The following is a 27,695-nucleotide window of genomic DNA, read 5'->3' as shown; positions in this document are numbered from 1 at the left end:
TAAATCTGGCTCAGGGCTGGGTCCCACCTGAGCAAAGACTGAAGCATACCAAATTAAGTGAGATTCTTTTTGGGATTCTGGCAAGTAGGAACTGAGGATAGTATCAGCAAGTTTATTTCACTTTCAAGCAAGGGCTTACGAGGGGAAAGAGAAGGGGCACAAAAGCATTTTAAGGCTGCACTCTTTACAAATGGAGGCTCCTGGGCTTCACTTGTCAGAAGGCTCCTTTCTCTCATCATCACTGCATTGCCCTAGGTCACTGTAGCTCTTATCCCACAACACACTGCTTTCTACTAGGCCCATCTTCCCTCTGCCTCTATTACTTGTGGAGTAACAGGAGGAAAAGGAAGTTAGAGAATGCATGGTCATCTAATATTCTTAAACAGTAGCTGTGCAGAGACATGAACATTTATACTACCTGTGACAGAATGTATCTGTGTCCACACTCCACATCCTATTGTAATAATCTTTGCACAAAGCATACCTTGTATAGAATTATTTCCTGGTCATTATCATCCTGACAAAATGTGTGGCAACATTGCATGTGAAGTCACGAGATTCCACTGTAATGTGTTATTAATTCATGTTCCAAACTGAGGTTGGCAAACAGGTCTGTCTCAAACACAGGAATGTGTGCTCTGTTTAATTTGCATTTAAGCAGTAAACAGAGTCATCAAACAGGAAGGGAAACAAAGGGCACTCAAACAGGTGAGGAAAAAGTAGCAACGAACATTCTGCCCTATATTCTTTGTCTCCTTAATCTCAGCTGGAAATGTTTTTCAAGAGAGGGACTGACACTCTAAAAAGGAAAGACGAACAGCCTAACATATCCCCTCTCTCTCTCTGCCCATCAGTTCACAGCACCCAAAGGAATAAAGGAAGTAGACATTGGACTGGAGAAGGAGTCCTGACCTAAGCAGTTTGATCAGTAAGACTGCTGAAAACATGTGGTGAGAAATTTTGCTTTAATTGGATATAGTGTGTTCAGGTAGGCACGACTGGCATTTTAACTTTATTTCTTTGTAGCCATTACTGACTTTTATGCCTCATTACTTGTACTCACTTAAAATCTCTCTGTGTAGTTAATAAATTTGTTTTATCTAATCCAGTGTGTGTAACCTGAAGTGTCTGGGAAACTCCATTTGGGATGGCAAGTTATGTGCATATTAGTGCAGTTAAAAGCAAATAATGGACTTTTTATAAACTTGCATTGTCCAGGAGAAGTCTGGACAATATAGGACATACATTTCTGGGAGGGGGGAAGACTAAGACTTGGAGTGTGTTGGGGTCACCCTGCAGTATAGCCACAGCTGGTAAGAGCCAAGTTATGGCTGGCTGGCTGGCTGCAGCACGCACACTGACCTAGTTGGGAGTGACTTGCATGCTGGAGGCTGTTAGTGAGCACTCCAAGCTGGAGCCTACAGCAGTGAGGCATTGTAAAGGGCTGGGGTGACAGTGACTCATTAGTCTGGATTGTACACTAGAAAAATCACACTGTCATGTTCAGTAGTACCAGTATTGTGCTAGATGTATCAAGGGCTGTGCAGGAGGAGAGAGAATGCTGTAACTGCACTTTAGATGGAAAGCAAGTTCTTGGTATGCCCCACTACTAGACATGCCTTCTTTGGTACACAGTTGCAATAGATATCATAGATTTATTATATATTAGTTAAGGACAGACCCAGGTGATGCAAAACAGGCCACACTTTCCTATTACAAGACTAAAGTCTGATTTTTGGACTGGCTGTGAACTGTCGGCTAAACTACTTATACATTTTTCTATTGAACAAATGTTACTTGCATGTATTCATCTAACAATTGAAGTAGTTATTTAAATTTTCAGTGGTAATAGTGGAGGGAGGAGCAGTTATTTATGATCTTTCTGTTAGGTAGATTGGAGAAGTTAGCAGACTTCAACACAGCAGGAGAAATGAAAGGCAGGGCTTCTCTGTGCAGAACCTTTAACCCACAAGCCAAAAAGCTCTCTGAGAGTGCTTCCACCTAGAAGAAAGGTACATAATGTACCCGTTTTTCAAAGAATTATTACAGTAGGTTAGGATTTAATGGGAAAGCTTCAGAAGAATAGCAATATGACATTTTGGTCAAATATTTTAACTAGGGCTGTCAAGCAAGTAAATGAATCGTGTGATTAAACAAATTAATTGCGATTAATCACACTGTTAAACAATAGAATACCATTTATTTAAATATTTTTGATGTTTCTGCTTTTTAAACATTGAATTCATTTACAACACAGCATACAAAGTGTGCAGTGCTTACTTTATATTTATTTTTATTACAAGTATTTGCACTGTAAAAAAAAAAATTGTATTTTCAATTCACCTAATACAAGTACTTTAGTGCAATCTCTTTATCATGAAAGTTGAACTTACTAATGTGTTTACATTTGCAGGAAATAATGTTGCCTGCTTCTTGTTTACAATGTCACCTAAAAGTGAGAACATGCAAATACCTGTTCTCACTTTCTGGTGACACTGTAAATAAGAAGAGGGCAGCATTCTCTCCTATAAATGTAAACAAACTTGTTTGTCTCAGTAATTGGCTGAACAAGAAGTAGGACTCATTGGACTTGTAGGATCTAAAGTTTTACATTGTTTTGATTTTGGAGTGCTGTTATGTAACAAACAAAACATCTATATTTGCAGGTTTCACTTTCACAACAAAGAGATTTCACTACAGTACTTGTATGAGGTGAATTAAACATATTTTTGTTTATCATTTTTACAGTGCAAATATTTGTAATAATATAAAGTGTATATTTTTTATGTGCTGTAATTGAAATCAATATATATGAAAATGTAGGAAAACATTCAAAATATTTAATACATTTCAGTTGGTATTCTAGTGTTTAACAGTGCGATTAAAACTGGATTAATCACAATTAATTTTTTAAATCACAATTAATTTTTGAGTTAATTGCAAGAGTTAACTGTGATTAATCCACAGCCCTAATTTTAACTGATGTTATATTAAGACAAAAAACAAAGGATTGAAAAAATATTTTTAAAAAGATTCTTTCCCCTTTATCTTATATGTACAAAAAGTAAACTAAAGTTCACAATCAGAGCCTTGGCAGATTGTCTGGAATAGCTAGAACTAGAAGAGCCAGTTTGAGGCTCCCCTTTGTATCCTGCCTGATGCTGTCAGCTCCTGAAAGTCCTGCATTCAAGCTGTAAAGGTCTGATCCAAATTGACATCTTTTTAGTGTCACTTCAACACTATGATTAGCAGTCTGTCTGACCAGCTTCTCAGGAATCTGTCCAGGCACTTTATGTCTATGAAGCGAAAGGGTTGGCATGAATTGTGACATCCTTAATGTGAACATCGTTAAGAGGTCGGTAGGTTTTCTCATTCACTGGGAGCTTCTCCAGCTCATCTAGGGTCTCCAGACCATCAATTACCCTGGAAAGAAAGCAGAACAATCATGAGAATTCTCTTGTAATGAAAGGCCCACTTTTCAGAGTCTTGGTACTCCAAAGCACTTTACAGTGAATTAAGGTACCTGCAATGCAAGGACTGAATAAGGAAGTAAGACAGCCATTATGAGTTTACTAGTAGTTTAATGTCCCTTTGACATAATAACCTATTGTGAAAGAGAATTTTGAGTGGCCACATATGACTCTTGGGAGGGTGCCACCGTCCTTTTAATTTCCACTTGGGTACCCAGAGAGATCTAATGTTCCATTTAAAGGACAGCATGTTCCTTTGCCCTGCCTGCCAGCACTTCATATGACACCCAAACTGGGTTATGATTTTTCCTCCCCACAAACAGGATACAAGTAACTCCCACTGACTTTGCGATATCACAATTCATCCCAACCCTTTCACTCCATAGCTATAAAATGCCTGAGAGGATTCCTAAGAGGTTGGTCAGACTGATCATAGCATTTAAAACTACACTAGCAAGATACTCATCAAACTGGACTTCACTGGGAATTACTCATGTCCTCTGACTGGGGAATCAGCCCCCAGATGACAGATTCTAATCAATAATGTTCTGACACAGAGGCAGGAGTGGTACTAACAGAACCACTACTGACCATATAAATCTGATAGCTCTGGGACATCCTAGATACTGATTTACTGCAGGATAAATTTAGAGGTAGAGTTTATATTTCTGGGTTTCTGTCCAAGCTGGAAAGGTGACATGAGAAAGCAACTGAACACTAATAGACACCTTATAAATTTTTAAACAACTGTTACTCTGACCATCTGAGAAAGAGGTAAGGAAACATCCAAAACACTATGAGGACATCAATATAAAAACCATGTTTCTCTGTGATACCTGTAACAACAGTAGGTAAAAAAGTAACACCTATGAGTAGATGACTATAACTGAAAGATCAGAGGAAAAAATATTGGATTTCAAGGCTGGAAGTTTATTTTGTGCATTTGGCCTTACTTTGTGTAATTTCCCCTGTATAGTCATAGAATCATAGAATATCAGGTTTGGAAGGGACCTCAGGAGGTCATCTAGTCCAACCCCCCGCTCAAAGCAGGACCAATCCCCAACTAAATCATCCCAGCCAGGGCTTTGTCAAGCCTGACATTAAAAACCTCTAAGGAAGGAGATTCCACCACCTCCCTAAGTAACCCATTCCAGTGCTTCACCACCCTCCTAGTAAAAAAGTTTTTCCTAATATCCAACCTAAACCTCCCCCACTGCAACTTGAGACCATTACTCCTTGTCCTGTCATCTGCTACCACTGAGAACAGTTTAGATCCATCCTCTTTGGAACCCCCTTTCAGGTAGTTGAAAACAGCTATCAAATCCCCCCTCATTCTTCTCTTCTGAAAACTAAATAATCCCAGTTCCCTCAACCTTTCCTCATAAGTCATGTGCTCCAGCCACCTAATCATTTTTCTTGCCTTCCACTGGACTCTTTCCAATTTTTCCACATCCTTCTTGTAGTGTAGGGTTCAAAACTGGACACAGTACTCCAGATAAGGCCTCATCAATGCCAAATAGAGGCGAATGATCATGTCCCTCGATCTGCTGGCAATGCTCCTACTTATACAACCCAACATGCTGTTAGCCTTCTTGCAACAAGGGCACACTGTTGACTCATATCCAGCTTCTCGTCCACTGTAACCCCTAGGTCCTTTTCTGCAGAACTGCTGCCTAGCCACTCGGTCCCTTGTCTGCAGCAGTGTATGGGATTCTTCCGTCCTAAGTGCAGGACTCTGCACTTGTCCTTGTTGAACCTCATCAGATTTCTTTTGGCCAAATCCTCTAATTTGTCTAGGTCCCTCTGTATCTTATGCCTACCCTCCAGCGTATCTACCACTCCTTCCAGTTTAGTGTCATCTGCAAACTTGCTGAGAGTGCAATCCATGCCATCCTCCAGATCATGAATGAAGATATTGAAAAAAAACAGCCCCAGGACCAACCCTTGGGGCACTTTGCTTGATACCGGCTGCCAACTAGACATGGAGCCATTGATCACTACCCGTTGAGTACGATGATCTAGCCAGCTTTCTATCCACCTGATAGTCCATTCATCTAGCCCATACTTCTTTAACTTGCTGGCAAGAATACTGTGGGAGACCCTATCGAAAGATTTGCTAAAGTCAAGGAATAACACATCCATTGCTTTCCCCTCATCACAGAGCCAGTTATCTCATCATAGAAGGCAATTAGGTTAGTCAGGCATAACTTGCCCTTGGTGAATTCATGCTGACTGTTCCTGATCACTTTCTTCTCCTCAAAGTGCTTCAAAATTGATTCCTGCTCCATGATTTTTCCAGGGACAGAGGTGAGGCTGACTGGCCTGTAGTTTCCCAGATCCTCCTTCCTCCCTTTTTAAAAGATGGGCACTACATTAGCCTTTTCCCAGTCATCCAGGACCTCCCCCAATCGCCATGAGTTTTCAAAGATAATGGCCAATGGCTCTGCAATCACATCCACCAACTCCTTTAGCACCCTTGGATGCAGTGCATCTGACTCCATGGACTTGTGTTCGTCCAGCTTTTCTAAATAGTCCTGAACTACTACTTTCTCCACAGAGGGCTGGTCACCTCCTCCCCAAACCGTGCTGCCCAGTGCAGTATTCTGGGAGCTGACCTTGTTCATGAAAACAGAGACAAAAAAACCATTGAGTACATTAGCTTTTTCCACATCCTCTGTCACTAGTTTGCCTCCCCCATTCAGTAAGGGGACCACACTTTCCCTGACCACCTTCTGGTTGCTAACATACCTGTAGAAACCCTTCTTTTTACTCTGAACATTCCTTGCTAGCTGCAACTCCAAGTGTGATTTGGCCTTTCTGATTTCACTCCTGCATGGCTAAGCAATATTTTTATACTCCTCCCTGGTCATTTGTCCAATCTTCCACTTCTTGTAAGCTGGATTTTTGAATTTAAGATCAGCAACAATTTCACTGTTATGCCAAGCTGGTCGCCTGCCATATTCGTCAGTCAGCTTCACCAGTGTGTGTGAGTCGTTCACAGAGCAAACAGGGAACAGAAATCATTTTTAAAAATAGGAAAATATGATGGTAAATTCCACAACAATTAACAGGCACAAGTAGTACCTGAAATTGCTTTTAATTCCTCTTCTAAATTAACTTTATTTCAGGATGAGTCTGTACCCTTAACATCTCTGTTGTCTATTTAGAAACTATCTGCTGAGTTTATCTAATTTGACTAAGACAAAGCTAAAAACTAAATGAAGATGAGATCACTATAGCACCCATACTTTTCCCATGGCCGTTATTACCCAGTCTTTCCATCACTTTGATAAAGAGCTCTAGCTTACATGATTGCTCAGTGTGCTGTAAAACTGCAGTCAGTGTTGACTAGTATGGGTATGATGCCTATTGGGGCAATCCGGTAAAATAAATCCACCCTTTAGGTTTTGTTGTTGTTGTTTTAATTTGCTCAGTTCCAACTAACTCCCTGTCACTAAGCAATGGTAACAGTATTTGGGGGAGGCGGTGGTGGTGAAGAACCCTGGAAGGCATGGCATGTGCCCTTGCCAACCACAGTGCCAAAGCCACCTTGAAGCATATGTGCCCTTTAGGGACTTGTTTTTGTGTGTGTTTAAGGAGGTGATGTGATTAGAAAAAAAGTTTGGAGCACTAAGTCACTAGGAAAATTCATGATTTAAATATTACATAAAGGGAGCCAACTCTCCACCTCACTCCCCCAAAAATAGTAGTCTCTATCTGTTCTGATTATGTAGAAAAAGCAACTGAATCAGTATGAGACTTCCATCAGTTGAGCGATTTTAAATGCAAAGGGAGATAGAGCAGTGTTTCTCCTAACAGTTTCATCTCCCTTTAAAATAAAAAGGAGGACTGGTATGCAAAATTGTAGTGATGACCAAAGAGGGAAATGCTACAACCAAAAGAGAGAAACTTACAAAGACACCATCAATACTAACAGGCCCCAAGCTGGACCTACTTTTTTCCTTTTCAATTTGTATATATAGTCCTTGTAATTCTTTAAAGTTTCATCCCCCAAAATGCCACGCATATCAATGCTCTTTCCCAAAAGAAATATATGCCAGTAGCCTCCTAGCACTCATTAACAGGACCAACATTAATTCATAGTTTTTTTTTCCTTTTTCTATTCAACCTGAATGTCAGATTCCATGGAAAGCTACTCTTTGATATATATTTTAAGGAAAGTTTCAGTTTTAGTAAGTTAGTTTAAATCTCTGACTTCTGAGTTCTCTTGGGGCCATCAACATGTACGCTGTCTTTCAGAAGCTAAAATAAGCCCAATAGCAGTATAATTGAACTTACAGTGTAGCTGGTAAAGCACACACGGTGTACCAAAAATATGCCATTCGGACTCTCATTGCACAACACAAGACAAGACAAATAATTAGAGGTCCAATCCTACAAGCAATTCTATTTAATTCAGTGTGACTACCTGTGAGAGAAAAGCGTTTGCAGATCAGGCTACACATTTGTAATGCTATAATTTATAAACATTTCCCATGAAAAATTAATTGTAGCACATTTCATAAAATACTGACTTGTGGTAGAGTTACTTCATTCTGTAATTTTTACATCCAGAGACTCTCACAGGCTGTGTCCAGGAACAATTCTACATAATAAACTAGTGTGTGCCTGGGTGATAAAGATATTCAGCTATTTTAAAGGGGCAATTATGATTAAAAGTGAAAAATACTTTGTTTGTGTCTTCTAAAATACAGAACAACAACCTTATGTTGTATCTGAAGAAGTCAGTCACAGTTCACACTTATGTAGCCAAGCCTTTTACAGGTTTCTGCTGTAAAAAGGACTATAGGTTTCCACTACAGTTGCCCTGATATATCCTTGCCATTCACACTGTATCATGAGGAGGCACACTGCTGGGTCACTTACTTCCCAAAGACAGTATACTTCATATCTAGGTGTGGCTGTTTGCCATATGTAATGAAGAACTGAGATCCATTGGTGTTTGGGCCATTGTTCGCCATGGAAACGACACCGCGGACACTGTGCTGAAAGAGAGGTAGAAAGGGAAGAAAATGCATACATACGTATTCTGTGAATGCATGACTGCAGCCGACAGCCAGTGCTTAGTTACCTAGCATTCCGACTCCTAATCTTTATTAAAATATACAACAAAATCTGACTCCCTCCCATGTGCCAAAACCCTCTTTCATGATCCGCAACTAGCCCCTCAGATTTGACTCTGCCACATCAAATGCCTCCCTTTCCCACCCCACCCCAAGGATGTATGACAAACACCTCAGACCAATACAAAACTTCCCCATCTCACCCTCCACAGAGAGAAGCACCCCAAACTCTAAATTCCCCAGACTACTGAAACTCTCCAGTATCTCACTTCAGAAACAAGCCTCCCATTCTCTTACTGTGGGCATGGACTTTAACATATTGTCAAAAACGTTATTTAATCCCAGTACTACACAATGTTGATCATCTCCTGCTTTTGAAAATGAATGTGAAGAAACAACAAAAGTATATTGAAAAGCACAGAAATACCTTTAAGTGTTCACTGTATTCATCTTCAAATTTCCTGCCCCAAATGCTGTTACCTCCTTTCCCAGAGCCTGAGGAGCAGTGACAGGGAGGAATTACTTTTTTCTCAGGGTTGAGAAAGAATCTCCAATCACAGTCATTTTCAGAAAAATTTGAACCAGAATATTGGTATCTTAAGTTACAGTTAAAACTCTAGACAGACTGTAAGCTGCCTGAGGCAGGGAATCAGGTTTTCATGTGTGTGTTAGGTGCTGTACAAACAATGAGGACCTGATCCCAATTGGGACATATGAATGCTACTGCAATTTAAATAAACAATAACTTTGAGCAGGAGAACAAGAGACTGAGATATTCCCAAATTCAAATCAATATGATGGCAAACAGCAATAGAAATGAACAAGTCTTTCCTTTAAACAGCAGACACTTTCTGGATCATAGTCCTAAATGCTACAGAGACAGTTTTCAGAGGCAATGTGACCTGGTCACAAGCAAGGAAAACAGGAATCTCTGCATTCAAATGCTGGATCTTCCACTGATTAGCTATCAAATCATGGCAAATGATCATGGGAGATAATACTAGGCACAGAATGTTGATTGAGAGGATTAAAATTTGTACAGTTAGTTGAAGATGTAATAAGCTTATGACTAATATTCATATTTTAAATTCAGAGTGAATAGCAACTTCTCTGAAATCTTTCCATAGAAAAGTACCCAGATCATGAAAGTCTCTCTCATCATTACAGCGCTGTGTTACTTACCTTGTCTCCCACCTTTGAAAAAGGGCTCAATATACCAGACATTGATGGAAGGATTTACCTGTTGGATCTCCTGTCTGCACCATGAATCCTTTGATATTCCGGTGAAATATGCAGCCATTGTAGTAGTTACTAGCACAAAGAGCCAGGAAGTTCTAAGGGAAGAGCAAGAGTGCTCATTAAGAAGCAGTCCAGAAGTAACATGTTCTGTGCTGGACACATTATGTTATTCTGAGAGGAATGCTCAAAGGTGACAGGATTAAAATTAACCCTTCCAGCTTTGGTTTGTATTGTGAGCATACTATGCTATCACTTTGTTATCTCAGACTGCTCCTGGTTATTGAAATACATTAAAAAAAAAAATCGGTTCTCCATGATCCCTTATTACCTCTCCCTTCCTCCTCAAAGACTTACCAAAAATACACACTGTGCCAGTAACAATAAAAAGTAGACTGAAAACTTTTACACCAAAACCAGTGCATAAGGACTGGTGGTTTTCTACAGATACTATATAGAGGGGAAAAAATATCTAATGGACACAAATAGTTGGTCACATTACATGAAACAACACTTCTCTATATAGTCTAGTGTTTTATTTATATTCAGACAGGGACTGCTCAAGACTAATTTAGTAAAAGGCAAAGTTTTTGGTTTTTTTTTTGGGGGGGGGGGGGGAGGACCCAACCCAGAAAAAAGGTAAGATGGACAATTTTTTCCCCTCTCTCTTCCTTTTTGTTTTTAAACTCATTTTATCTTTTTTATTCTTCCATGTACACTGGTAACAGAACGTTACAAAGTGGAGTCACTTGTTAGGAAGCTGAGTTAGATGAGGGTTCTATAAACCTATTTTCATAGATAAATCTTTGCAGAATAGGAGCCTATGTGCATACTTAACTCTAGGAGCTGTGAGTAGTCTAACTGAAGTCAACTGAACTACTCTTGCTGCTTAAAATTAAGCATGTGTAAATATTTTTGGGTTCAGGGCCATAATTAGGAACATAAAAAATGCCATATTAGAGACTACTTTTAATCCCACTCCTGTTATTATGGCAGCGGGTCCTGCAGGACTCATGGGATCCTGGTCCCACTGCAGGGTCCTACACTAGTCTCCCGCAGGTCCATCTAGTCCAGTATCCCATCTCTGGTAATGGCCAGTATTAGATGGTAAAGAAGAAGGTACAAGAAGCCCCATCATGAGCAATTATGGAATAATTTGCCCATAGAGGAGTTTTCTTCCTAATCCTTGACAGTGGTTATCTTATGGCTAGAAGCATGAAGGTTTACATCTTTTATACATTTGTATCCTGTCAAACATAATAGTGTTTTCATTTTCCGTGTAAATGTCTAATCTTACTAAACCCTTGGCTTTAATGATATCTTATGGCAATGAATTCCACAGGCTAATTATGCACTGTATGAAAAGTTCTCACGGTGTAAGTTTGTTCCTTTTCACATTCACTGAGTGTTCTCATATGATGCAAAAGGATAAATGGAAACATCCCAAATTTACTTTCTCTATGCCATTCATTATTTTCTTTCTGTCATGTCCCATCTTATTTGTCTCCTCTCAATACTAAACAGTTCCAATCTTGTCATATTACTCACTTCACAGGCCTTAGGTGTTCGCTCACAGAATACCTCTATTTTAATATCTCCCACATCAGTGTGCAGTGTGACAGCCTGAGGGTGAAGGAAAGAAAAATTAAACCAGAATTTTGACTCAAAATCAAAGACTGAGAGCTACTAACTCCGCTCTATTCACTAGTCACCCTGGGAATATAAATGCATTTCCATTTCCAGCTAACTGTCTGTGTATGTGAAGTTAAGATGGAGACCAAAATCTGGATTTGTTCCTAAATTAAGTGAATTCCCTGAGCCCATATGCATGGGATCTCATAGACACAAAAAAGCTGAACTGCATCCAGAAGTTAGTTAAAAAAAAGTTGTCAGTAAAACTGGGAACAAGTATAAAAGATTAATGCTCAGAGCTTTTCTCGTGCTGTTGCCAAGCATCACTCTGAGGAGTGAGCTGTGTCCCATGGACCTGCTCACATCCCCAGTGAAGTCAACAAGAAGAGATTGGACCTCATGTGAATAAGGCCCATCATTAAAATGAACTAACAAGGTATTCTTCAGAGTAATTACAAAGCTCAGCTGCATATATTTTTCCATCTCTGTGAACCAGACCAACACACACAGCTCAAAGATGACAGAAAAAATAGCCTAGTCAGTCATATCTTGGCACAGCCATGCTAGAAACCCAAGTTCCTCCCAGTTTCATTCTATGAGATGGTAGTACATGCACTCAGTCAGTCTATAGTAGGAAGGAACAAGTGCCTCATGTCACCGACTTGCAATCTTTCTGGTTGAGTTAGCACAGATGGGCTGCAAAAGTGTCCTATGTTGTCCTCCCTCAGAAAGATGGTGGCTGCAAAACATAATTTTCTTCTCAAGGATTAGTAAATGATGTGAAGTATTCAGTTGAATGGGGGGAAAAAAAAAATCAGTAGTGTCACTCACATGATTCAGTCTGTGCTCTGGATTATTCATAATGTATTTTGTGTATATGAGAGGAAATGTTGATTGGGGTTTTGAAAATAAGCAATGGGATACATCAGTTTTCAGACAGATGGATGTGCCAGTTCTCCAAGTGTTACACACAAAGCTATCATTCCTCTCTTCACCCACATCACAAAATCACAGTACTTACACTGAAAGAACTATATTAATGTGGTGACAAAGCATCACACCTATAGTAGAGACATACATGTACAGAAAAAATTACAAAAACCATGTTCTGTGGTGCATGTTTTCCATACTTTACATAGAAAGAAGGGAAGACAATTGGCTGGGATCTCTATGGAGCCACAATAAAAGAAGTCTGTGTATCTATCTTGTTTGAGAAATGCAACCTTACACTTCATTTCTTGTGTTTTAAATGTTTTCATTTTTTAAACTCTAACATTCTTAAAAGGCATATACTCAGACCACAGATATGTATTTACACCCTTAACACATTTTTATGTGGGAACAGAGATGAAATGAGATGACCAAAATGATTATCCAAACCAGAATTTGAATTTAGTGCTCTAGCAGTAGAAAGCTAATGCACTACCTAATCTCATGAAATAGTAAAACTGATACATTCCCTTTTCCACGGCCTACTGGACAGAAATCAGTTAAATGGGTAGCTGAGCTTTACATCACAAGTTCTTTACAATGAATTAAATTGTCTGATTATTTGGGATGCAGAGCTGCTGTCCAGTTCTCAATACTAGATTCACAAAATTTAAAAATATATCTAAAAACTGCCTGTCTCACCATGTCTTTTTGTCAGGAGAACAATGCAGACAGGTCAGATGGTTTCCTGCAAAGAAAACATGTTTATTTTAGTTTTTCTTCACCAGCCCCTTTAAAAATTCTAAAATCTTTTAGGTGGTCAGTTAAATTAAACAAGTGATTGCACTATGGATTTTTACAGTAGTGTTCATATCAACCTGTTCATAAGCATTTTATGAATATTACATAACTACCCACCACTTAAGAGAGCTAGAAATTAATAGAACAAAGTATTTTATAAACAAATCAATGTATAGAAAAAACTTCCATATGATGAGAGTCTGCAGAGATTGCAACTGTTCAATATGAATCTTCTCTTTAAAGATTTTTAAAGCCAAAAGGGACCATTATGATCTAGTCTGTCCTCCTGCATAATACAGGCCAAAGAATGTCTCTCAATAATTCCTACATCAATCCCACAACTTCTGTTTAAGCTAGAGCATAACTTTTAGCGAAACAGAGATTTAGTCTTAACTTAAAGACTGAAAACAATAGAGAACCCACCACATTTCTAGAAAACTATTGGAACAATTTTAATTACAGTCACCGTTAAAAATGTGTGTCTGATTTCTAGTCTGAATTTGTCTAGCTTCCTCTTCCAACCCTTGGATCTCATTATGTCTTTTTCTGCTAGTTTAAAGGCTGTTCACTATAAGAAATCTTCTCCTCATACAGGTACTTGTGAACCGTGAGCTTTTCTTCAGCAAACTACAGATGTCAAGTATCAGAGGGGTAGCAATGTTAGTCTCGAGCTGTAAAAAGCAACAGAGTCCTGTGGCACCTTATAGACTAACAGAAGTATTGGAGCATAAGCTTTCATGGGTGAATACCCACTTCCCCACGAAAGCTTATGCTCCAATACTTCTGTCAAACTACAGATGATTTCTTGAGTACCTCTGCATAAGGAAGGTTTTCCAGACCTCTAATCATTCGCCTAGCTTTTTTTCTAAATACTTTCCAATTTTTCTGCATCTTTTTTGAAGAGTGGCCAACAGTCTCACTAATGTACAGACATAATACTTCCCTACATATGACATTCCCCAGCTCATATATTTCAGGACCGTATTTGTCCTCTTAGCTGCTATGTGACTATGGAACTGTGGTTTATTTGGGCATCAGATAAAACATTCTTAAACAACTCTCTATTATCTTTCACATTTTTAAGGTTACATTTTCCCTCCCACACTCAATTATGCTCATGGTTGCTTTCAGCTTTGGGAAAGTGGCCCTTTTAAAGCACCCAGTGCTTTAAATAGCTATTTCTGGTGGTCAGGACACTATTGATTGCACATAAACGAAATTAGGCTGTGCTCACTTGCACCCAAGTAACTACCAGTGTAAAGTTCAGGATCAATTCGCGTTAGCCCCTCAGCATGAAGTCTGATATCGAACTATCCAGACTCTGTTGTAGTCCATCAGGACTTCTGAGAGCAACCACCCATCACAAGCAATGGTTAGAGGATGGAGGAAGGGACCAGCCCGCTCCCTCCTCAGACAGGGCTGACTGGCACTACGGGGGTCCAAAGACAAAGCGGCTCAGCCTGGCAGCGAGGGCTGGGCAGGGGGGCCAAGCCCGTAACGAGGCTCTACGGGGCTGCGCCCTAGAGCCTCCCGTCCCGACCCCGCCGAGCCTCGCAGGCCCCGCCGCTCAGCCCGGGGCAGGAGCTGCTCAGCCCAGCTGACTGGCCGCTGTAGGGGAACTGGCTCCTCCGGCGCCTCGGGAGCAAGTTAGGGCCCAGCCCCGAGCTCTGCAGCCGCCCGCTCACCTGCTTCCCGCGCTCGCAGCAGGCCCCGCCGGCCCAGCGGAAGGGGCCGCTTCCCAGACGGACCAGGCCCTGCGCGGGGCGGGGGCGCTGTTCCGTGAGGCGCCGCCAGTCCCGCCCGGGCCGAGGTAGGTGAGTCCCCGGCGCTGTGTCCCCGCTGCCCCGCCTGGCAGGGGACGTGCCTGCCCGAGGCGCCCGCTCGCGGACAGAGGCGCTGACGCTGCCCCAAGTGAGGGCTGTCAGCGCGGCCGGGCTGGCGCCAGGGGTGGGTCATAGCGCCCTTGCCCGTGGCACCTGGGCTGCAAATGTTCCATTGAACAAACTGGCCCGAGCAGGAGCCCTAGCTTGGGGCAGAGGCTGAGCCCTCTCTCTGTCATAGCGTTTTCCCTGGCTCTGCTCCCTGTAGAAACCCTGGCTCTCCAAACCGGCCAGTGGCTTCCCTACGGTGGCAGAGCCACAGCTTGTCCTACCTACCTAACCAGTGTTGCTAGATCAGTTAGCTCTTATGGGTGTGCAGCAAAACCATGGGAACATGGCCGAGCCTGCCCCATCTTCCCCAGACTGCAGAGAGCCTGAATCAGTAGTTCAGCAGGGTACCAGGGTGCTGCTAACCCTTGTGTTAAAGGAGTGTTAAAGTAGAGGAAGGAAGACTAGTTCCAACACTAGAAGATGAAGTAAAAGTCTGTCTTTATGATGGGGTTTGCAAAGTCAGCCTTAAGATTTTCAAAGACATTGAGCTAAGAGAAGGATTGTTCTGCCCATGACTTGCTATTTAAGTCTGCACAAGACCACAAAAGCTCAGGATCCCATGTTCTGTTGTGTTGCATATATTTAAAGTCAGCCCTGGTTGCTTCTATAAGAGTTTTATTACCATCTAACTCTATCTCACATGCAGCATTCATCAGTGTTAGAGAGCAAAGAATCTCACATTTTCTTTCCCCCCCGGCTAGCAGTTCTTGTTGCAGTTACAGTCTGATCAAAAGCCGTGTTGACCTGTCCCCAACATATCGTGTTCATCTATGTGTCTGATAATTCTGTTCTTTACTACAGTTTAACCAATTTGCCTGGTACTACAGTTAGGCTTACCAGCCTCTAATTACCAGGATCACCTCTGCGCCCTTGGCATCCTGCAGTCATCTGGTACAGAGGCTGATTTAGGTGATCGGATAGGTTACATACCACAGGTAGTAGTTCCTTCAGAACTCTTGGGTGAATACCATTTGGTCCTGGTGACTTACCACTTTAATTTATCAGTTTGTTCCAAAACCACCTCTATTGCCATCTCTGTTGAAAAATATTGAATGTGATGCCCAAGTGGAGGTGTTTTCATACCTGGGCTGGACATTGTCCAGTCTGAATGCTCAGATACTGGTGTTTAACTTAGAATTATCTTAAACTTCTTCCCTATCCCCCAATATCCCTAATTATGTTTTGTCTCTTTAGATATATGCATGCTGCTGTTCTGTGTGCACCTGATTCGCCGACCTCTCCAGTGCATCCAACCTTTGATTGTCTTGCCTTCACGCTCCTTCATGGATCTAAAAGCTCTAGTTTCCTCCTTGAATGACTTTGCTTCACTCTCTCTGGCTGAAAGCTGGGACAATGTAGGATTACTGGTAGAACCGAGCCCACCCCATACTGTGAGCACACTCTTCCTAACTAATGACCTTACAGAGGAAGTAATGCAGGAGGCATTGCAGAAGAAGGCAGATCTTATCCTCTCTTACCACCCACCCATATTCCGAGCACTCAAGCGCATAACATGGAAAACCTGGAAAGAGCGTCTTGTGATCCAGGCATTGGAACACAGAGTTGGCATTTACTCTCCACACACAGCATATGATGCCATACCTCATGGAGTCAATAACTGGCTAGCCAAAGGACTTGGTGAGATATCCCTTTTTTAACTGATACTCAATTTAAATTACTCTTTATCAATACAGTGTAAGTCTATGAGGAATGTCTTTATCAATTTTCCTGTGTGCTTTTATGCATGATTTGAGTTTATTTTGTAAAAAGGGTGTTTTTTTCATAATTTTAAAGTAATCTAAATAATCATATGTTGGTAAAAAGTTCCAGATAGTTCTAGAAACAAAGTTGATAAGTTAAGTCTCTTATTTATCCACAGAGTAAGCTTTTCCACATTGTATGATAATATGACTCAGCTCTGATCTGAGAGAGAACTTTTAAGGCAGAATTTCCAAACGGGTCTGTGGACCACTGGCTGATCACATAATCTTGGATCTCATCCTTGTTTCCACCTTAGTGAAAAGATGAGAGCTTGTGATGAAATACTTGCTTTTTCACCCAAAAGGACAACATGTATATTTCACTGTCAGCTAAATATGTATACATTCTTTAATACTTTTGTTTATGTGACCTTCATCACATGGTATCTGAGCACCTCTGAACCACTGATGGATTTCATCCTTGCAGCATGTCTGGGACATAGGGAAATATTATGGAACTGAGGCCCAGGACAGATTGTGACTTGTCCAAGATCAAACTGGAAATAAGGCATTTTTTTCCCCACAGGATGAATAATTAACCATTGGAAAAAATTGATGAAGTGTTATAGTGGATTCTCCATCTCTAACAATTTTTAAATCAAGACTGGATGTTCTTCCAAAAGATACATTCTAAGAGCTACATAAGGGATGTTGTATGGCCTGTGTTGTGTAGGAGACTAAATGATCTCAATGGTCCCTTCTGGCCTTGGAATCTATAAATATGCAGGAAGCCTGTGAAGTGAGAACTGAACCTAGGTTTTCTGAGTCTTAGTTCAGTGCCTTGACCCTGAGACTGTCCTTCCTACCAAGCAACTGTAAGCAATTGCTGTAGTTATCACAGAGAGGTTACGTGATTGGGACTAAAAGGCAAAGTGTTCCACATGGTCACGAATGGTAGGTGTTATTTAATTGGCCAAATGGGTCTCCATAAGGCACTCCAACCAGTACCCAGAGGCAAGTATGCTGACATTTAACACTAGGCTAGAAAAAGTACTAGAAAAATATATTGTACGGAGCAGTCCTGCACCAGCTGCTGGGGGATGAGTGTTATTGGTCTTTTCCATCTGTAATTTCTATAGTTCTATTATCAAGTGTATGAGAACAGAACCATTTGAGCACATTTGGTGTGTAACTTGATTACAACAGTTTAAGCCACAGATCACTGGATGTGCTCTGGTGTCTCCTGGATAATAAGAGTGGTTCCTTTCATATGTTTAGGGTATAAGAACATTACAATAAACACATCCATTGATACTTAATAAATCATTCTCCCTCCCTCCTTCCCTCCCTTTCTCCCTCCCAGCAATCCTTATTTTAAGTTAGAAAAAAATATTTTTTTTCTGTTTTTATAAATAGTTAAAATTGAGTTCTACATGTATGATGCGCTCTTGGGGATCGACAAATTTTTGTAAAGTGCAAAGTCTAGCCACTTATACAGTATTTTTGCTACATGAAACCTCCTAGATTTGTATTCTTTACACTGAAAAATGGCTCAGAATCACTGGTACTATATTTTCTGTAGTTGGCTCGCTGAGGCAGGTGTTTGTACAGTACGTAACACATTGGCCCCTAGAGAATAACACAACACACTGCAAATAATATGTTAGTATTAGCCTACAGGTACTTAAAACAGATTCAGTCTATTGGAGACAGCATGGCTTGGGAGAGCACTGTGGGAGTCAGGAGAAGTGGGTTCCAATTCTTTCTCTGCCATTGACTCATTTTGTGACCTGGGACAAGTCACTTCACATCTCAGTGCTTCAGTTTCCTCATCTGTGAAATGGGGATAATAGTGCTTACCCACTTTATAAAGCACTTGAGATCTTTAAATTAAAAGCACTAGAAATGCTATTATTATTATTATCATCATCATCAAGCTGTTCAAGAGGTTACTGTAGACCATAAAAATAAGTTGAGTCTCGTGTCTGACCATAAACCAGCCTTGCAAAATAATTATGGCAATTTACCAACCCAAGAACAAAATCTGATTGTCCATAGTGATGTTGATGATAATAAGGAAAAAAATAATGCTATTTTATTCACCTGTCACAAAAATAAAGTCTGCTGTGGTTGAGTGCACCAGTACAATTTTGCAAAGCTATTACATTTCTGTACTGTATGTTGTTTTCTCAGGTGTCTGTGCCACTGTCCCACTACACCCATCAATGGCTCCCAGCTACCCAACTGAGGGCACTCACCGAGTGGAATTCAGTGTGGTCCATACTGAGCACCTGGAGACAATCCTGTCCAACATGCGAGGGATCCCAGAGATTTCATCTCTCATTACTCTCCCTGCCAGGTACTGTGCATGGCTCTCTGTTGTTTTCTTCTATTGCTTTGAAAAGGGAAAGGTGCTTCTTGAGATACAAACTACAATAATGGGGAAAAAATATGCAGGTGACTATCTAAGGTCTGGATAAGATGTTATAACTTCTTGTTGAACATTTTTACCATTGTGGGATAGTGGGCCTTTTAACTGGAGATAGAGATTATTTAACTATTATCAGGTTTCTCTGGGAATTCTTCAGGCACTGGTTTTTGTGTTCATAGTTGGTGGACATTAGGATGCATTTGATAATAAATCTGACTTCCTCAGGTACAGCCTTCTGTGTCAGGACTTAATGAGGGAAATTATTTAATTTTAAGTACAGTGACCTCAATAATAAGGAGATGGTTAATGTGTCAGCAGAATGTGTGGGCCAACTGGTGTGTGGATGTAGTGGGAATAGCTTTTTGTATGAAACTGAACTTTACCTCCAGGTGGAAGCTGAAAAGTGGTCTTAGTGCCATAAGAAAACCTTAAAAATCTCATTTTCAAATCCATTTTACAATTTATTTGGAGTGAGAAGAACTGGCTGAGCAAGATGGGTGGTTGTTCCTTTTAAAGAAACCCTCTTTATTACTACGTATTGAAATTCCAATCTGCTATTCCAAAATAACCTTTGTGGAAATTTTTTTTAAACATGGATGCTAATGGCATTAAGAGATCAAACAGAACAGGCAAAGCAGGGGGGACAGAGATAGCTCAGTGGTTTGAGCATTGGCCTGCTTAAACCCAGAGTTGTGAGTTCAATCCTTGAGGGGGCCACCTGGGGCAAAATCAGTACTTGGTCCTGCTAGCAAAGGCAGGGGGCAGGACTCAAGGACCCCTCAGGCCCCTTCCAGCTTTATGAGATAGGTATATCTCAATATATTTAAAACATATACATATATATATACACATACACACATACTATATTAACATGTGACCATTCTGTAGTGTTTCATTGGGAAGACAGAATTGTGTTCAGTTTTCTCCAGAAAGTCTAAATTTAATATTAAGTACAAACTGGGATTAAAGGATGGCTAGTAACTCAAGAAGTTACAGGTACCAGTCCAATTGCAGAGATGGAGGAAGAATTTTGTCATTCAGTTTGATGAGAACAGTATGGCTTAATTCCCTCATTCCCCTTAAGCTGTCTTTCCTTTATAGTAGTGTGTTGGGCTGTTACCATGTCTCCTTTTTTTTTTTCTTCTATGATAGAAAGGATAGTTATTCCATTAACTAGATTATGAAATTCTTTTTTTTTTTTAGTAAACACCAAAAATGTTGTCATTTCTCAGGGCTGAAGGTGAGGAGCAGACACGAGTCAGTTTGAACTGCACCCAGAAGGCACTACTGGAGGTGGTGGCATTATTGTCACAGAACAGCCTTCTTTATCACAAGACTGAAATAATGTTATTACAGAAGGTAACAGAATTCACATACTACTTTCTCTTTCTGTGAATTTATTGCTTGTGAAAGGCACCAGGCTGATAGCCCTGGAAACAGAAATCCTCTACTTGCAGACCAGAAACAGCACTAGCAGCAGCAATGCACGTTTCCTTGAGATGCCTCTATCAGTTTGCCTTAACACTGACCTTGAGGGACTTGAAAGCATTTACACTTTCTAAATCTGTGAAAATGGTTTTATGTGATCTACAGTAGCACTTCAACCAGTATTTAGTGTAGATGTGGCCAATGTGTTACCTAGTCCTTTGGAATATCTTATGCATCTTTCTTTGCAAAGCACTCAGAAACTGACTTTCTATGTTTAATTAATCCTCCTGTACTCAGCAGGGTGGTGTCTAGATGTCAGTTCCCGTTAGAGTAAAAGGTGATGTGAACAGCTGCAGTGAGCACATTCACAGTAATTTTTTTAAACTTCTACTTCTGCGCAGCCTCTGCTTCCACATACTGGAATGGGACGCCTGTGCACCCTGAGTGAGCCAGTCTCCCTGTCAGCCTTGACTGAACGAATCAAAAGCCACCTACGGCTGCCTTACATACGCCTGGCCCTGGGAACGGGGAAGACGTTAGGTAAACAAGTCCACAAGTTGTTTGATTTTTCCACTGTAATTAGTGCCCCATACACACAAGAAGTAGGTGGGTGTGTGTGTGTGGAGTGGTTATTACTGGTATATTGTCTCTCATGTAGGACTGATATGCTTCCTAGTACCAGGTGGGTCTAAAGAAGAACTGGGAACTGGTTTTAGTAATTATACTACATAAATTCTAGAGCAAGGGTTGGCAGCCTTTGGCATGGGGCCCATCAGGGTAATCCGCTAGCGGGCCGCAAGACATTTTATTTACATTGACTGTCCACAGGCATGGCCCCAAGCAGCTCCCAGTGGCTCCAGTTCGCCGTTCCCGGCCAGTGGGAGCTGCGGGAAGCGGCAGCCAGCACATCCCTGCTGCCTGCCACTTCCCGCAGCTCCCACTGGCTGGGAACGGCGAACCACAGCCACTGGGAGCTGCTGGGGGACGTGCCTGCGGATAGTCAACATAAACAAAATGTCTCACAGCCCACCAGCGAATTATCCTAATGGGCTGCATGCCAAAGGTTGCTGACCCTTGCTCTAGAAGACTCCTTTTCTAATATAGTCTGAATTTTAACAGTGAATTTTGTGTTACTCTGGTTATCACTGTGAGGGAGAAAGCATACAAACAGCATGAGTTGTCTTTTTCCATGAGCTATACAATAGCACCTCCTGTTATAGGGTCTTTCCCAAGACTTTTGGGGACAAACACAGAAATGCCACCTTGCAGGTAATATTCTAGAATCTCTTACATGATGATTTGAAATTTTAACTTCTACTTGAAATAGTAAGAATACTGTATACTTATGTAGCACCATACAAAATATGTACATATTTACTGGCATTATTTATATTGATATGGGAAGCCACCAAACACTAATTTAACCATTATTTTAAAATAACATTATTTTATTAAATTCAAAGGCCAAATGATATTTATACAATTGCTTTAAAGATGCCTAAAAAGCCTAAATAATAAGCAATTTACTACATCCAAATAGTAACAAAACATTAAGCATTTGATTAAGATGCTTACAAGCTGGCTAATCCCAGGGCTGTTTAGACCCATATTGCTTGACTTCAGTGTGGTCAGGCAGATATTAGCAATGAACCCTTTAAGAATTTCCTTTTTTACCCTTTCACAAAGAAATGACTTTGTCATTGCCAATTACTGACTTTAGCTAAAAGCCAGTTTGAGACAATTTTCCCTCATTTTCAGTTTTAAATTAGTAAAATTTACATCCTCCTTTTTTTCCCCAGGCCCTTCCATTTTTATTTTCGCTGACGCGCCTTGCTTACCAGCAGAACAGTGGGAAGGTTTGGGCTTGTTTTGGTTTTTTTAAAGACAGGTTTTGTTTTGTTTTGTTACTGCAGCTCTTCATTTTATTAGTTACTTTAGGAACTATAAGTCCTTTCCACACTACAAGTAATGCTAATTATTTTCACAGCCTTCTTTTCCCTACTAGCCACAAACTATAAAGAAAATGTTATTTTTTTAACCAATCTTAAGCTAACTTTAATTTGTTTTATTTTATACTTATCCTATAATATCCATGTTTTGTGGGAGAAGAAATTGAGGCACAGAGAAAGGGACTTGCTCAAGATCAAACAGCAAATCAGTAGCAGAACCTAGAATACAACTCAGGTCCTCTTGGTTGTTACCTGTCCTAAACCCTAACTGCCTCCCTTCAAACAGGATAACTTGTGAGACTGAATAATTGGGAAAGTTTGTTCTTAATTCTTAGTATTGTCCCTGAGAAAGGCAAGTGTTATTAAAAAAACTACTGAGATTAGCATCTGTGTTCCTAAACCATGCTTAGTGTTTTAAAGCCCCTAGTTCAGTATTCTGTAGACCAGTGGTTTTCAAACTTCTTTTCTGGCAACCCAGTAAAAGAAAATTGTTAGTGCCCATGACCCAGTGGAGCTGGGATGAAGGGTTTGGGAGGAGCTCCAGCCTGGGGCAGAGGGTGTGGGTGCAGGCTCTGGGCAGAGGGTTGGGGTGCAGGAATGGTTTGGAGGAGCTCAGGGCTGGGGTAGGGTATTGGGACATGGGCTTACCTCGTGCGACTCCTAGTCAATGGCACAGCACGGATGCTAAGGCAGGCTTCCTGCCTCTCCTGGGACCACGCTGCATCGCAGAAGTGGCCAGCAGCAGGTTTGACTCTGCATGGCTCTTGCCCACAGGCACCGCCCCCTGAGCTCCCATTGGCTGGTTCCCGGCCAATGGGAGTGCAGAGCCGGTGCTCAAGGTTGGGGCAGTACATGGAGTCCTGTAGCCCCCTGCCTAGGAACTGGACCTGCTGCTGGCCTCTTCCGGGATGCAGCACGGTGTCAGAACAGGTAGGAACTAGCCTGCCTTAGCTGGGCAGCACCACCAATAGGACTTTTAACGGCCCAGTCGGCAGTGCTGACCAGAGCCACCGCGGCCCAGTGCCTTACATACGCGACCCAGTACTGGGTTGCAACCTGCACTTTGAAAACTGCTGACATAGACTGTAATCCTACTCAAGTCAGCAGAAGTTGAATGATTATTCATAAGGTGATACACAGGAGTGTTAAATTTTGAAAATTCTTATGTCACCCAATGTGTTTTGTTTTCATTGAACATGGTGTGTGTGATGGGGGAATAGATTAATTCTTCTTACCATATACATATGAGATCATTTTATTCATTACTAATAAGACACTTTAACAGGTGAAAACTAAGCTGCAGTGGTCAACAACCAGCCACTGTGTGGCAACGTGCTGGAAACATTTCCTCTCTTCTCCACACATCAACTGGAGAAGGTTCCTGCTAGTGAGGAGGAGCTGTCCATCCATCACTAGTTTACAGTGACCATAGGTTTTTGCTGCATTCCCAGAGAAATTAGTGGCCCATATGCCTCCTCCGAACTAACATCTCCTCCCAGCACACAACAAATTTCCATTGGGTGTAAGACCAAGACATAAGTTAGCACTGCATTTATCTGTATTGAAGCTGGGATCAAGGCTTAGGGGTAGGAAGGGAGTTTAATTGTGGCATTTGCTATCTTGCAGAAGCCAAAGTGAAAGTGGCTGCTGTGTGTGCTGGCTCTGGGAGCAGTGTCCTGCAGGGTGTGGAAGCCGACCTCTATCTCACTGGTATGAGACTTCTTGTTCCATACTTATCTTTATAAAATGGTCACTAGAAAGAGCAGTCTGATTGGTGCTGAGAAATCCAGCTGTAAAGAAGAATGTGGTATAATTGCAAAAGGCAAGGAATCAGTTAGTTACTAAAAGAACAAATAAATCCTACAAGCAACAATGCAAGTCCTTGCTAGACTGACCACCTGGTAACCTGATAAAAATGTCAAATGTAGGAGACTTTCTGTTCAAGATTGTAGCCCAGTGTCCATGTGGAATTTGTCAGTCATCCTATTATAGTGCAGATGCTTGTATTAGATGTATATACATGCAAACAATTTAAGTCTAACAAAATTTTGGGCTATGTCTTTCTAATCATTAAGAATAAAATGAGATGGGCTTTTGAAATAACTAAGTTTAAGAAATAAATAGCAAAAACAAGGCTCCAGTCTTGCAATTGAAGACACGTGGGTGCAGGCCTGCGTGGAGCCCCGTTGACTTAAAAGGAGCTCCACATGGTGCAGTTAATTGCAAAGTTCAGGGACTAAATCTAGGAGGAGACCTATAGTAAAAATTTAATCCTATGCTAACATTCTTAACACAGCATTTTTCTTTAGGAGATGGTTATAATCTAGATTGCAGTAGCTCCCAAAATGTGAGAGGAAGATGGTCTACAACCCCAAAGAGCTTCCACCCTAAAAAGAAAAGTGAGGAGTGGGGGAAGTAGAGTGATCAGCGTGAGGCTAGGCATATGTTTCATTAGCTGGATGTTCATTTGTTGGTTTTGTGTGTTTAAGTGTCTAATTTAAAAATGTCTTTCTGCCACACTGGTTCCCAGCTTCAATTCCAACATCCTTACAACCTGTTCTTCCTATATGTGAGCAGTTCACTCTGAGATACATAGGTGACTCAGTGTATTGGTGTTGTGGAAGAAGTTAGGAGGATTCTGTAGTCTGCCAGATGAACATGGAACCTCTCCTCTCGTCAGGTTACAACTAGATCTTCCTACTATTAGATCCAGCTATTCAGTTTTAACTTGTAAACCTGGAAACCCACCACCTTCTGGACTGTGTGTAGCTTCACATTCCTAAGGCTGGGCAACTCACCTTCATTCTTCCCACGCTGGCTCTCCCAGCACAAAATCCAAACCAAAAGATGCACCTTGTAGAACATGTCACGTTGTTCTAACACAGTTTTCAGCTAAACATTTCAAAACATCTGCTAGAATTACTGGTATTACATTAGTGCCTAAAATGTGGTAGGTGCTGTGCAGACATACAGAATGGCAATTCTATCACATAAGCAAGACAGCCTTTAACAGCTAGTGCTGTGTGAAAAGCAAACTGTCTGGTGTGTTTGCACAATCACTGCACTTCCAGTAGCTAATATTGTTTTAAAAGGTACAGTGGGATACTTGCTGTCTGAAACATGCTGTGTAAATTCAAGCTCTAACCTGTGGAGGTAGAAAAAGTTCCTCATTGGCTAAATCCTCAGGAGGTCTCTGGATAGTGTCTGGGAAAGATAATTTCAGCCATTGTATGACACTTAATCTAAAATACTGTGTATAACACTAAAATGTAACTATGATTGTTGACAAAGAACTACATGGTAACGCAGACTCACTTGGAATGGTGTCATAGGGTAACTCCCCCCCAGCTAATAAAAGGCTGTGGCTCCAGAAGAGGGTTCTGGGTCAAGAGAGCCTTGCTGGTAAGGGACCTGGACATAACCTTAGTCCATCAACTCCACTTCACTCAGTCCCTTCCCCTTCCAGCTAGAGATGCTGGGGGGAATTTGTACAGAAGTTCCAGCTGTAGGTTAAATAAACTAGACCCTGAAGGAGCACTGTTCAGTATACATAAACCTCACTGGACTTACTGAAGTCCACTAGGGGAAACCGAGGTAGACACACAGTGGTGATGCTGCTGCCCCAGGCTGGCAGCTGTGCTTTAGGAGTGAGGGCCCTCCCTGTAGATGGATTATATAGCAGACTGAAAGTTACTTATTTTAAAAAATAGGTTTAAATTATTAGTGCTAAGGGCAGATGTGTTAGAAAACTACATCAGACCATTAGTGTATTATTGAGAATGTCAATTTAAAAATAAGTCTCCACTGAGCAGAAGTGAGGGGAAAATAGTAAAAGCAAAAATTTCTGCAGAGGTGGGGAATGTGGGGGTAAATACTCTTCAATTTTATGTAATGGAGTGTTTGAGGTCATTTAAAGTAAACAATTCTGTAAAGTTAACATTCAGGAATTCTTTAAAAAGAGCACTCTTGTATGGTGGTGGAGTCTAGCACAATCCACACCACATTTCTCCTTTTGAGGGACATGCATTTCCATAGCTCTCTACAGAGCTGTATTCTAGAAAGTGGAACATAGCATTTTTGCAACACTACTCTTCCACAAGAGCAGGGACTGTTAAAATATATTACTTATAATGAACTACAAAATGATGCAGGTATAAATAGCTAATCTACACGGTATCTCTTCTCATTATGGCAGGAGAGATGTCCCACCATGAAGTACTGGATGCTGTTGCCAGAGGGATAAGTGTGATTTTGTGTGAGCACAGTAACACTGAGCGAGGCTTTCTGTCAGAGTTGCGAGATATGCTGGCTACACACTTAGAGAATAAGATTACCATCATTGTGTCAGAGAAAGACAGAGACCCTCTTCAGGTGGTATAGAAGAAGGCAAGGGTCACAGCATGGAGTCCAGCGTTTGTGTCCCACACAGACTTAAAGCAAGTGCAAATTTGATTAAGATGCTCTGAACTGGTACAGTCCAGAATAACTGTACAATACATTCCCCAAAGTGTGGGAGAGGTAAAATATCTGTCAGGTAAAGAATAATGTTAGTTTGTCAGCCCAAAATTATTTCCTGAAGATTACTTCTTGCTGCACTCAGTAGGGATGGGATCATGAGACTGTAACTGAGTAATCCAGCAAGAATAATGTAGGCTTGATGTCCTCAATCTATGTAGCTTGGTTTCATAGCCTCACTAGTACTAGAATATGTCCCTAATCATCAGTACAAGTGACTTACATTTTAGGGGATGGAACTCCTGTTAACATTTCATTAACTATTTACAGATCGTTGACTCTAAATACTGCTAATGCACAGCAAAACTGTATAAAAAATGTGGAACAAGATTTTGGCATTTCGTACTAATATGTAATCCTTGATGTTACATTAAAGTTCTTCTATGCACAAGAATTAGGAAATTCCACCTTGTTTACTTATGTATAATGAGGTTAAGGATCAGTTTTAATTGGTCTCATCTTTATAAAGCAGATTTCTTTACCTATGCTACTAACACTGCAGGATTACCTACATTGAAATGATGTCTGTTTTTCACCATAAATGTTGAGCACTTTATAGTTCAGTAAAGCTTTGAAAATGAAAGGAAA

General features: G+C 40.9%; 2 protein-coding genes across 5 annotated transcripts; one reads left to right on the top strand and one right to left on the bottom strand.

Moving 5' to 3' along the window:
• The first annotated feature begins 166 nt into the window (after positions 1-166).
• On the top strand, positions 167-27,695 carry NIF3L1 (NGG1 interacting factor 3 like 1). Of its 3 annotated transcripts, none has more exons than XM_032799483.2 (7): positions 167-950; positions 16,279-16,722; positions 18,978-19,143; positions 20,448-20,574; positions 21,045-21,183; positions 24,219-24,302; positions 26,788-27,695. In XM_032799483.2, the coding sequence occupies exons 2-7, from the start codon at positions 16,287-16,289 to the stop codon at positions 26,970-26,972; spliced, it is 1,137 nt and encodes a 378-aa protein (XP_032655374.1). In that variant the 5' UTR covers positions 167-950; positions 16,279-16,286; the 3' UTR covers positions 26,973-27,695. The 3 variants fall into 3 exon arrangements, with proteins under 3 accessions (XP_032655374.1, XP_032655372.1, XP_032655373.1); XM_032799481.2 differs by lacking the exon at positions 167-950 and adding an exon at positions 14,877-14,967; XM_032799482.2 differs by lacking the exon at positions 167-950 and adding an exon at positions 14,983-15,064.
• On the bottom strand, positions 3,011-14,925 carry PPIL3 (peptidylprolyl isomerase like 3). 2 transcript variants are annotated; one of them, XM_032799490.2, is made up of 8 exons: positions 14,839-14,925; positions 13,055-13,100; positions 12,085-12,178; positions 11,339-11,413; positions 9,737-9,888; positions 8,982-9,049; positions 8,358-8,476; positions 3,011-3,423 (listed from the first exon to the last, which is right to left on the bottom strand). In XM_032799490.2, the coding sequence occupies exons 5-8, from the start codon at positions 9,852-9,854 to the stop codon at positions 3,297-3,299; spliced, it is 432 nt and encodes a 143-aa protein (XP_032655381.1). In that variant the 5' UTR covers positions 9,855-9,888; positions 11,339-11,413; positions 12,085-12,178; positions 13,055-13,100; positions 14,839-14,925; the 3' UTR covers positions 3,011-3,296. The 2 variants fall into 2 exon arrangements, with proteins under 2 accessions (XP_032655381.1, XP_032655380.1); XM_032799489.2 differs by lacking the exon at positions 12,085-12,178 and having other exon boundaries at positions 9,795-9,888.

Source organism: Chelonoidis abingdonii, chromosome 10 (genome assembly GCF_003597395.2).
Source record: "Chelonoidis abingdonii isolate Lonesome George chromosome 10, CheloAbing_2.0, whole genome shotgun sequence".
Classification (NCBI taxonomy): domain Eukaryota; kingdom Metazoa; phylum Chordata; order Testudines; family Testudinidae; genus Chelonoidis; species Chelonoidis abingdonii.
The sequence above is the reverse complement of the archived record's forward strand: the minus strand, read 5'-3'. Positions and strand labels throughout refer to the sequence as shown.